We start from the raw sequence: 12,341 nt of genomic DNA on the forward strand, positions 1-12,341 counted from the left end.
GAAAGAGAGTAGCTAACATGTGGACAGACCTGCTGTGTGTGTTGTACTGGTGACTGCCGTAGGCACGGCAACAGACACCTGACACTTCCCCAGGCGGGGCAGATGGCTCAAATGGCCTCGACAACCATTGCCACGGCCGCAGCGTATGTTCCGTTCTGCAACGGCCGTACTGTAGTCTGTCTGCCTGTAACGTGGTTTGCTGAAGCACCTAGACTACGCTAGAACAATAATCTGGGATTATCATCCTAGTAGTAATAATAATAATAATAAGAGTTTGGCAACACCAACACTCAATCTGTCATCTAATTTGGATGGTGTTGTGTGTGTGGGATGGTGTGTTTGTGTGTGTTTACCAGCTGTTTACTGCTTGGTTTGTTCCTAATTTGAACTAAATTCAGGCAATAACTAGATAGCGGCCAGAGTATACTGTATGAAATATAACTCTCGGCCTTCCCTTTAAGTTTTCTACATTCGGCCTAAAGAGTAAAGTATAGCTCTAACTCTTCCCTTTAAGAATCCTACTGTATGAAAAATAGCCACTCACCTCAGTTCAGCTCAGGTATTGACTTTTCCAGTAGAGGGGAATTATGAGGCTGTTTATTTAATTTGAAGAGTGATAAATAAATAGATACACATTTGTTAAAGCCCTGCTGAGCTGCAGTAGTAAGAACATCGATCTGTTTTCAGACGTTTTGGTTTCCCACAAGGCATTTGTTTCAAGGTAGAGGCTTATGTTAATGTAACTGCTACGCAATAGTTCAATAAAGAATGAAAAGAAAACAGATATTTTTGTAGTACACAGGGCTATACCAACCTGTTCACTAAACAGATGTGTATGTGTGTTCATATACAGTGTGCGTGTGTGTGTGTGTGTGTGTCTGTGTGTGTGTGTGTTCACTGGTAGAAAAAAACAAAGCAATACAGTGTAAATAATCTGTCAGTGTAAAAGTAGGTCAGTTAAAGAAATGAAGAAAAGCTAAATGAAGAGGGAGACACACACACAGACCACATTATCACACCATCCACACACCCTTCTTCTTGCTAATCTGGCTAATTCCTCAATTCCCCCGTGTCCTCTCTTGGGACTGAGCCATTTAAATGCCACCGTCAGGAGGTCACATTGTGGGCTTCAACACTCTATTGATACGAGACAATACTAGAGGACACCATCTGAAGAGTAGATTTAAAGGAGATTACATTGAACATGCACGCACACACACATACAAATGCGTGCACACACACACGCACACACACACTCCGTTTGAACAGCTTGTCCTATGTTCAGGCAGATGGAATTTGCTCGGTGACTAAATTAATACCTAATAGATATCTAATAGCTGTCCGGTAAAATCGCTTGAATTTAATCTTTACATCTCTAATACATATCTAATAACTGGCTAGTGAAATCGTTTAAATTAATCTTTAATAGATCTCTGATTGCTGCCCACTGAAAGCCTTTAATGGCGACCAACTCAATTATACTGGTGTTCATTTCCTTCCTTAATCACTGCCTGTGGTCGGGCTAATCAGGAGACTTACACTGGGGCACATTGGTGGGAAAGAACCGAGGCTACCATTTAATCTTAATAGTTTTCTAATCATTATATGTTTAAGGTTTCAATTATGAAACAATGGAAAAAGATACGTCAGCGATGGCAAAAGTATATGAACAGTCCCTTCGTTTCTATTTTACCCTCAACATGTTAAAGTGAAACCATGTTCCTGCTGCTGTTGTCTCTGCTCATACCCCAGCTTTGTTTATTGGTCCTGGCTTGTCTCGGCCCTGGCCTGGTATTGAAAGCCCCATGATTTAATGAAGAGTCTAGATCTAGTGCCAGGGTGCCAACCCGATGCCCATGCTCTAAAACCCTACCTGGGTGAGGGTTCTCTGGGCCCACGAATAGGGCTTTTTAACAACAATATGACAACAATCTTTAAATAATTTAACAAGGGCGATTCGGTTTGATTAGAGAACGAATTGATGCGGTTCGGTTCGATGCGGTTCGGTTCGATGCGATACGATTCGATACATTCGATATATGTGTTGCGTAAAAACATTCATTTTCCATTTTAAATTAAAATCTGCTGCTGATGGTGCTCATGAGCCGGGCCTCTCTGAGCTGGATCTGTCTGAGCTGACTACTGTGTGTGTGTGTGTGTGTGTGTGTGTGTGTGTGTGTGTGTGTGTGTGTGTGTCTCTGTGTATATTATGTATGTCTGTGGTGTGTGTACTATGTAGGCGCCTGAGCTGAGCCATAAGGGAGACTAGGCATCTACCACGACATTGGTTCTGAAATCACCATCAACCACTAATTACCACTAGTATTGTATCAGTATTTACAGTTACAAATTAGCTATGACATAGCCAATGAATATATAGCACAACTTTGGATTTCACCCTCATCTCCAAATCGAATAGTTTTGACTGTTCTCTTCTCCTCTCGCTTCGGCCATGCAGTGCGCCTCGCAAAAGTGATTGCTTTCCTTGTTATGAAATGATCAACTTTAGCCTATATCTAAAAATGACCATATACACTGATTATTTAAAGCAAAAGTATCAAAACTATTGCTGATGGTGAACATGAACATTAAAAATATATATTGTGATGTCACGAGAGGCTGTGTCCTGGAGGGACGTTACATCCCCCTGAGGTGGCTGCAAACCCAGACAGCTATGGCTCCATCTGCTGGTATGGTCGGGAACTCCACCCCTCTATGGCCAATCTTCCCACGCAGCTGAAACAAATGAGGAGCTGATGAGCTGAAGGTTTGGGGAAGTGAAGAGACACAGTCTCCAACCTGGGCTCTCTGGAGGACAAGAGTGCTGCACGTCCACTTCCATGAGGAATATAAGGATTTGGAGATACTTACCTTTGGGAAATACTCACCTTTGGATACATGCACCTGTGGAAATACGTGTGGGACATTTGGAAGGACGTTTTGCTGGGTTGGCCACTAGCTGCAACGTGGAATACAGTAAGACTGGGGAAAAGTTATTTGAGCGAGTGAGAGTTATGATTTTGGATGTGGAAGAGACATCCCTGAACTGTTAACCCTTAAAGAGCCACAAGAGAACAGAATTGTGTTATACTTTCGTTAGTTTCCCAAGACCTTTAATAAAATCCTTGTTTTGATTGAACCTGGTCTCCTTGCACTACTTGAGCAATCCCGCTGAAAGCTGTGTAGCCTCTCGTGACATCACAGATGGTGGAGAATACGGGCACGCTCAAGCGTTAATAGTGCATGTCAGAGGAGGATACTGAAGGTTTGATCACCCAGTTTTCCAAGTTGGCCGTAGGCTCCCCGCCGACTGAAATGGAGGACATATTGAAAGCCCTTGTTGCTGGCCAGCAAGCCCAGATGCAAGCAAACGTGGCTCTCTTGGAGGAGCAAAAGAAAGCCAACCTTCTGAAGGCAGAGGAATTGCAGTTGCAGAGACAGAGGGTGGTCCAAAATACCCGCCCAATAAAGGCAAGTGACTTTATATCTAAGATGGGAGCTACCGATGACATTGAGGCATACCTGCATGCATTTGAGGCCACGGCCACTAGGGAAGCCTGGCCCAAGCAACAGTGGGTTGGTCTGTTAGCCCCCCTTTCTAACCGGGGAATCGCTGAATGCTGTCCGGGACCTGGGCCCTGACCAGGTTACTGACTATGATGCCCTGAAGTCTGAGATCCTCAGCAGATATGGACTCACAAAGTTTGGTATGGCCCAGCGCTTTCACAGTTGGACCTTCCAACCAGACCAACCTCCTCGGGCGCAGATGCATGAACTTGTCCGAATCGCAAGGAAATGGCTGGATCCGCAGAGGAATACAGCAGCGGCGGTGGTGGAGGCCGTTGTGGTGGATCGTTACCTACGCGCCCTGCCTTATGAGGCAAAACGGTTCATCAGTCAACAGGCCTTGACCACGGCTGATCTGACCGTGGAAGCTGTGGAAAAGTACCAGGCCACAGCGGAGATGCTGAATGCTTCCCGAAAAGACCCCAGGAGTGCGGCCCCACCACAAATGGGGAAAACCCGTCCAAAGGACCCCAAGGTCTCGAACCCCGCCGCGTCAGGACTTATCCCGGCTCCAGGGGGAGCCAGAAACCAGGCGGGTCCAAGAAGAGTACACCAGGAGGGGGAACCTCGACAGTGGTACCGGTGTGGGGAGATGGGACATATCTCCTGGCAGTGTGGGAAACCAGCCGATGAACCTATGCCCACTGCGGAGTCCTCCAGCTCAGCACCCACACATCGTTTTGCCTCGCTCTTGGGAGTCGTAGATGGCGGCCCAGATCGACCCCCCACCTGCCCGGTAACTGTGAATCACCATGATGTGGAGGCCTTACTGGATTCTGGTAGCCGGGCCACCCTGGTGCGTAAGGATTTGGTGGGCCCAACGTGTCTGACCCCGGGGAAAGTCCTCCCAGTTTCCTGTGTCCATGGGGACACCAGAGAATACCCCATTACTGAACTTACAATGACCAGCACACGGGGAACCATACACACGACGGCGGGGGTGGTTGATTCCCTCCCCGTCCCTGTCCTAATTGGACGAGACTGCCCAGCCTTTACCCACTCTGGAGAGAGTCTCAGGAGAGGATAACCCGAGTACCTCGGAAACGGAGAGGCAAGACTCATCCTGGGAAGGCTCCGGTGCAATCCTCCGAGTTACTCACTCCCGCCCGGGCTCTGATAGGGATGGCAGGTGCCCAGACCGACACAGAGACGGAGCTACAGAATCTGGACAAAGAACTGTCTGGTCTGAAGGGGACCGCTGAGAGGTATCGTTTGTTAAAGCAACAGTTAGACATGAAGACAGAAGAGTTAGATATCCTCCAGGCTAAACTCCAACAGAGCTCCTTCCCTAAGCAACAGGAGGAGCTGGAGAGGCTGCGCAGGACCATCGAGGAGTGTGAGGAGACCCTGCGCAGTAGTAAGGAGGTCCAGAAGAAGGCGGAGGAGAAGTACAAGGTGTTGGAGAACAAGATGAAGAATGCGGAGGCAGAGAGAGAGAAGGAACTGAAAGCTGCTCAACAGAAGCTAAACTCTGCTAAAACCAAGGCTGATGCGTTCAGTAAGAAACTCAAGGAGAGACAACAGGAGGCTGAGTCCCTGGTCCTAGAGTTGGAGGAGTTGAAGAGAGAGCAGTCTGGCAAGCACCACGGCAATGCGGACGCCCTCTCCCGGCGTGATGCCTTCTTCGCTGCCTTTACCCCGACGAGGACGTCGGTCCCGAGGAGGGGGGATGTGTGATGTCACGAGAGGCTGTGTCCTGGAGGGACGTTACATCCCCTGAGGTGGCTGCAAACCCAGACAGCTATGGCTCCATCTGCTGGTATGGTCGGGAACTCCACCCCTCTATGGCCAATCTTCCCACGCAGCTGAAACAAATGAGGAGCTGATGAGCTGAAGGTTTGGGGAAGTGAAGAGACACAGTCTCCAACCTGGGCTCTCTGGAGGACAAGAGTGCTGCACGTCCACTTCCATGAGGAATATAAGGATTTGGAGATACTTACCTTTGGGAAATACTCACCTTTGGATACATGCACCTGTGGAAATACGTGTGGGACATTTGGAAGGACGTTTTGCTGGGTTGGCCACTAGCTGCAACGTGGAATACAGTAAGACTGGGGAAAAGTTATTTGAGCGAGTGAGAGTTATGATTTTGGATGTGGAAGAGACATCCCTGAACTGTTAACCCTTAAAGAGCCACAAGAGAACAGAATTGTGTTATACTTTCGTTAGTTTCCCAAGACCTTTAATAAAATCCTTGTTTTGATTGAACCTGGTCTCCTTGCACTACTTGAGCAATCCCGCTGAAAGCTGTGTAGCCTCTCGTGACATCACAATATATATTGTAAGCCCCGTTCAGCAGGTATAGCCATATAGAGGTATTTTCAGAAGGTACTGTAGAAAGAATATAATATGAGCCCCCAAAAAATGTGAACTGGCGATTTGTAACATTTGAAGCAAGAATTATGTGGTTAGACTGTTAACGTAGTTAGAACGAGCTGTCTGTGGATCAAAGCAGCCACCGTCAGACGTTCACGCTTTTCATTCAGACATTCACACTTGCCATACAGAGTAGAAATATCTAGCCAAGCCAATACATTTTGAATTAAATAACATTGCTTGTCAACTTCAGAGGTCGATTTGACACTTGCTCGAGAGTCTACACACATTCTGGGTGATGGGTCATTATCTCACTGGCTTCTCTGGTGAGCTCTCATTGGCTATTGCTGATCACCGTTCTCAAACCTTGTCATTGCACATCTCACACTACAAAAGCGTTGCAGATTTTGTGTCAATAAAATCAAACATGTTTGAAAATATCCAGACGTCTGGGACAGCTCAAAGACAGGATCTGTATCTCTGACCCGGTGACGGCCGCGCACACCGAGTAGGCAACGACTCAAAAAACCTGTCTGGGACAGCTAAATCGGGGCCAAAATCGTGTAGTGTACATACGCCTGGCTTAAGTCAAAGGTTTGTCATGACATGCACAGACGCGTTTCATAAAAACGCTCTGAACGTTAAGCCTTCCTCAGTATGAGGTCTTCTAACAGGAAGCTCTCTGTTTGGTGGGTTTGTGTCTGCAGTGAGAGAGAACCAAAGGGCTGGGAGAAAGAGTATGGACAGAGCTGCCCTCTACTACTGCTCCAATCGCTTACATCATACATTCACAACCTGCTTACAGGGAAATGGGGCTTCCGCCAGCTTGGATTTATGTCCCAGCTGAGTTTGTGTGTGTGTTTACGTGTTTGTGTGACTGAAGCTGAAAGAAGACACCATGCTTCCTCAATGTTTTTCAGAATGTGTTTTTGGGGGTCAAACGGTGGTCTGGTGATCTGATCCCCTTTTCTCAGGATGGGACAGATGAGATGATGACAATGGTGTTCTCTTACAACAATATATTCACTCCAATGTAATATATTTGACTGTGCTATACTCTCACTATATACATGCACAGGGTAGTGTCTGTGTATGGTGTCAGGTGTGTTAGGTTTGCATGATAGGTTCCATGCAAATGCAAAAAGAGTGTTTCTAATGGTGGATCTCTTTCCCTCTCTCTTTTCTTTTTTGTTATGTTGCTTCTTATTTTCTGCCACCGTGAATCCAGAGGTCAACAATAATATTCCAGGTAAGTGTTCAGAGGAAAACAATATCATCTTAGACATCTCGCAAAATAAGTTAGGATCTTCGTACACTTGTTATCCATGGTAGAAATAAAAACATTACATTCTTTTAGGATGGAAACTCTTTTTTCATTTTTTTGGGCAGTCATGTCTTTATAACCAAAATGCTCCTACAAAGATGTCAGTCCTGTTACATAAGCTAATTCTTTAGTTCAACGACTCTAGTCCTACTACGAAAGCTTTCCCTTAGCTGTGGGAAGCTTGTTTGTCAGTGGGTCTGATGCCATGCTTTCTTTCACGGGAAAATATGGGACATCACAATACTGTACCTACAAAGTATTGGAATATAGGTTCTGAAGTGCTTTCTTTCTCCTTTTTCCTCTATCTTTCTGTCGTTCGTTTGCTCCCTCAAGGATTTTCACATATGATGATGGCGGAGCAAGGTATGCCTCTCTTCTTTTCTAACCATCATTTGTTTCGGTGTGGTTGTGTGCTGTGTGCATGTTTGTTGTGATGTTTTGAAGAATTTCTCTTCAGATGACAAATGCACCTTTTCCTCTATATGCGATGTAAATAACAGTGTTACAGTAGTACACAAAAATCAATAATTGAAGTATTTTGCAATCTAAGGTGCAAACTGACTGAAATGTGTGTTTTTGCATGCACTGACTAACATAGGCTGACAGTACTGCCTGATGTGTGTGTGTGTGTGTGTGTTTGGTGTGTGAAGGCCTGAGTTTGAAGTGTAGTGTAATCTGATTATACTACAGTGCCAAGGTGCTACTGTGTATTGATATTAATGATATGCATATATTAATATACATATATTAATTTGTGTTTTCCACTCATCAAGCACTCTTCTTTGTCAAACTATTCACTGTTGGTTTGTCTCTCCTGTTCCTCCTCTTCCCCTGCGGATACACTACCTTCTCTCTTCTGCGACCTCTCTCCTCCTCGCCTCTCCCTAGCTAAAAGCAAAGGTACAGATCAGTCTTTCTCTTACCCTCGCTTTAAGAAACCCTGGGCTAGATTGAGTGAGTGTCATGTCTAATACCGTTTGCTCTTTAAAATGTGTTTCTCTGTGTGTAAAAACAAGTGTATTTACGCTCTTGTCTAATGCCTTGATGTTTGAGATAACAGCGGGCTGGAGTGTGAAATAGAACACTCCCCTGGTGTGATGTGTGTCTCTGTGTGTTGTTGTATTGTGTTTACTTCTCTCTGTTTAGCGTTTCCTGCCTAATGGCAGCTCACCAAGGGTGCTTGGATTAGGCAAATTAATTAAATTATCCTTAATTGAAGCAGGAAAACAGAGTGCTCACTGAGTCGAGGTGAGGGAGGGAGTGTGTGGAGCTGTGGTTAGGAATGTATTGTAAGTGTACTAAGAGGGAATGCAATTCAGGAATGATCTGCTATAGATGTGTTGAGTACTGGATTATCGACGGAATGGGATTGGGGAGACAGTCTCTCAGTTTGATGACTATAGGCTGGGAGAGATTTGCGATGATGTTCAGGAATGATGTTTCCCCTTTCTCCCTACATTGTCTGAGGTGGATTCCATGGATTAGGACGTGATAATCTGCTTTTCATATCTAAAGTACAATGTCGTGTCAGACTGACATTTTCATTGTCTCCATGATGAAATGTCCTTGGGTGAATGATGCAATTACAAGATATGACGTGACACTGCAATATCGTTCAAATGCACGCCTTTTGTGAGATAGAGAGGAAAGGGAGCGGAGAGAGCGGGATAGAGAGATACAGTAGGTGAGGGGGAGAAAGAGTGAGATGGAGGGGGGAAAGATGAATGGGGAGAGAGAGATAGAGAGAGAGAGAGAGAGAGAGAGAGAGAGAGAGAGAGTAGAGAGAGGTAGAGGAGAGAGAGAGAGAAGAGAGAGAGAGAGAGGTAGAGAGAGAGAGGTAGAGAGAGAGGTAGAGAGAGAGGTAGAGAGAGAGAGAGAGAGAGAGAGAGAGAGAGGAGAGAGAGAGAGAGAGAGAGAGAGAGAGAGAGAGAGAGAGAGAGAGAGAGAGAGAGAGAGAGAGAGAGAGAGAGAGAGAGAGAGAGAGAGAGAGAGAGAGAGAGAGAGAGAGAGAGAGAGAGAGAGAGAGAGAGAGAGAGAGAGAGAGAGAGAGAGAGAGAGAGAGAGAGAGAGAGAGAGAGAGAGAGAGAGAGAGAGAGAGAGAGACACATATAGTTGACCATGGAGACACACACTTTGATAGATGTGGTCTTTTTTAAGTTTGTCACTGGAGTACTGTGTTGACAGACACACACACACACACACAAAGACAGGCTGATTCATGGCCAGGGACTGGGACTGCCTTGGGGAGAAGACCATTGGGGCACATGCTGGCTGACTCTGACCAATGGGCCATTAGGAAAACCGCTATGAGCACACACCAGTAAGATGTGTGTAGCCTGAAAAAGGTTTTGTAATTTTCAAACCACCGCTAATGCTAACTGTACTTACCACAGTGACTGCTTTACAGTGAGAGACTGATTATGTAGAGAAACGTGAAGCATTAGCTGCCTCCTCTACTCTGACCAACTTTACTGTAATACCCCAGAGCTCCCTGGACATTAAGAAGGGATAAAATTAGCATGAAAGCAGAGAAATGCCCAGCTGTCACATTATCAGTTAAAAGGCAAAGTCACAGTCTTTAGTAAGGGAAACCAGACTGTAAAGTCAGTTTGGTAGTTGGCTGATAGTGAAAATCGGGTGTGTTAGTACTGGGAAACAAAGCCTGCACACACAGCGGCCCTCTAGGTGTAGGACAATGATTGGCCGAACTACAGGGAGATTGTGTGTATGTGTGTTCCTACCTTACCTAAAATGAAATACAGAGCAATATTCTTCTCTCCCCATTCCAAGCCCAAAATGAGACCCAGAGAGCTATACTGTAAACCTCTGTGTTGTATCAATATCCTCCTCCAGTGCTGACTGGTTCCCTCTCTCCTTCCCTCCTCCTCCTGTCTGTCTTACTTCCTGCTTCCTGTGTTTAATCCCTCCGGGAGATGGCAGACATTATTTCCCATCAGCCCCCTTGTCGGCTCCTGTTAAGCACACAGGACCTCCATTCCGGCTTTATTTGCATCCAGTCGCAGCTGCGAGGACAAGAAGACAGAGGGACTCAGAGAGGGGGATAATAGAAGAGTGTGGAGTCATACATATCACCTTCCTCTCTCTATCTCATTGTTTCTTTATCCTCCTTTCTGTCTCTTTCCCTCCTCTCTCCTCCTTTCCACCTCTCTCTCCCTCTCCCCCTCTCCTGACAGTGTTTCCCAACACTAGCAGGCTATGATGTGATGGGATTCATGGTGGTAATTCTCTAGAAGTTTGCCAGGCTAGAAGTCACTGTGGGCTATCTGCTCTGACATTGCTGAGGGCAGGGAGTGCTTACATTCTGCTGGTTTCACATAGAGGTTACACTTCTACTCTCCTCTCGCTGGCATGCTATAGCTACTTTATGTCATACGTACCATTACACGCTGTGGTTCTTCTCCTGTGTGGCTCAGTTATTAAGAGCGTTAGCATCAACAGGGTCGTGGGTAAAATTCCCACTTAGGCCACCAATGCGAAAATGTATGCACTCATTGTTGCAATAAATAATATATAAAAGCAATACCTTAGTTTATAGTATGATAAAGACTGTGCTAGCACTTATGGTCTGTATTTGGCCAAAGCAGAAGTTTTGTTGTTTTGGCCCAGACCTCACCATCTCCGTCTGATATCATATGAAGCTTATACATTTAGCAATCAGAAGATCGCTTTTGTCTTCCAAAGCAAAAATATAATCTTCATCCTGTAAAGCCTTAAACAGCAGAGATTTTGTGGCCCACTTTAATGTCCAGTGAGTGCATGTGATATTCTACCAGCTCTCACAGTCTCACGTCACACTTAGACGTTCATCCATGTTTCTCAAACATCAAATTTGGAAGTTGTTTCAAATTTCAAAGTTAGCTCCTAATTTTTAAGGTTAGGGTTAAGTTCAGGCATTAACTCCAAATTCCTAAGGTTAGGCATTAACTCCAATGGTTAAGGTAAGGGTTAAGGTTCGGGATACCCTTAAAACAAAAATATCAAAACAACTTTCTATCGCTGGATTTAAACTTGCAACCTTTGGAATCAGAGGCAGTTGCTTATGCCCATCCGCCATCCCCGTCCAAAAAACCCTTAGCAAAACCGAAACCTACTTGAAGGTAACAGCGCTCACTGTTTCCCCTAGTGGCCGGTTTCCACGTCATCTCCCGACGTCCTCAGACATGGATGGACGTCGAATACTGACTTGTATCACGGGTGACCTGGCTGGTGATAATATAGCTCATTGGTTTCCAAATGATGGTTTGGGACCTGTGTGTCTTGCCTTGGACACCCCTTACTTAGCCTTTTAATTCATGATATACCACAGGTTCTCATCTTTGTAACACTTATTAAGGTGATGTAAAGGCAATATTTCTGCACTGTGAAACCAGTGGTAACTCAATGATATCAGTGGTGTCATTGAGTAATGGTGGACAGTTGTCTTTTCTATGGTTGACTGACTGATGCTGTAATGCAGCCATGAGAGGGCGAGAGATTGCAGACACCAGCTGGAGAGAGAAATCAGAGAGAGAGAGAGAGAGAGAGAGAGAGAGAGAGAGAGAGAGAGAGAGAGAGAGAGAGAGAGAGAGAGAGAGAGAGAGAGAGAGAGAGAGAGAGAGAGAGAGAGAGAGAGAGAGAGAGAGAGAGAGAGAGAGAGAGAGAGAGAGAGAGAGAGAGAGACACAGAGTGAGGGTAGTAGAGAGACCCCAGAACAGTTTGTATTTCAAATGGTACACCCTTAAACTTCTCTCCCTTTCTGCTTTGCGCCTCCTACACACACACACACACACTGAGGCTTAGCTCAGTTGCCATGCCTCATGCTGGCAGCGGGCATATGCCGACAAACAGCCACAATAACAATAACACAGGCGGGTTTAGAGGGGACACAGAAAACTGCAGGGACAGCCATTTACGCTCCTCTCTTTCCATGTCTCCGATTTTTCCTGTGTGAGTGTGTGTGTATAAGTGTGTGTGTAGTTTGTGGGGTGAGGGGAGGAGATAGATGGATCATCTCAGGGGACATAGATGAACTCACTAGCTGGATAATGAATTGCAGAAAAATTATGCAAATAGTATGCTAATTATCTAATCAGGTTTGATTGCATTAAGGAGGTGTCTCCTCTTGCTAACCTTG

General features: G+C 45.5%; 1 protein-coding gene across 18 annotated transcripts in view; it reads left to right on the top strand.

Moving 5' to 3' along the window:
* nrxn3a (neurexin 3a) overlaps positions 1–12,341 on the top strand; it is a 504,060-nt gene that overhangs the window by 24,201 nt on the left and 467,518 nt on the right. For all 18 annotated transcript variants that reach the window (XR_006657440.1, XR_006657442.1, XR_005995385.2 and 15 more), the window contains exons 3-5: positions 7,112–7,132; positions 7,541–7,570; positions 8,096–8,107. Coding sequence is in view for 14 of the 18 variants with exons in the window: in XM_041848285.2 (XP_041704219.2) it covers positions 7,112–7,132; positions 7,541–7,570; positions 8,096–8,107 (63 nt within the window). In the remaining 4 variants the exon portion in view is untranslated. The remainder of the gene's footprint in view (positions 1–7,111; positions 7,133–7,540; positions 7,571–8,095; positions 8,108–12,341) is intronic.

Source organism: Coregonus clupeaformis, chromosome 25, assembly GCF_020615455.1.
Source record: "Coregonus clupeaformis isolate EN_2021a chromosome 25, ASM2061545v1, whole genome shotgun sequence".
NCBI lineage: Eukaryota > Metazoa > Chordata > Actinopteri > Salmoniformes > Salmonidae > Coregonus > Coregonus clupeaformis.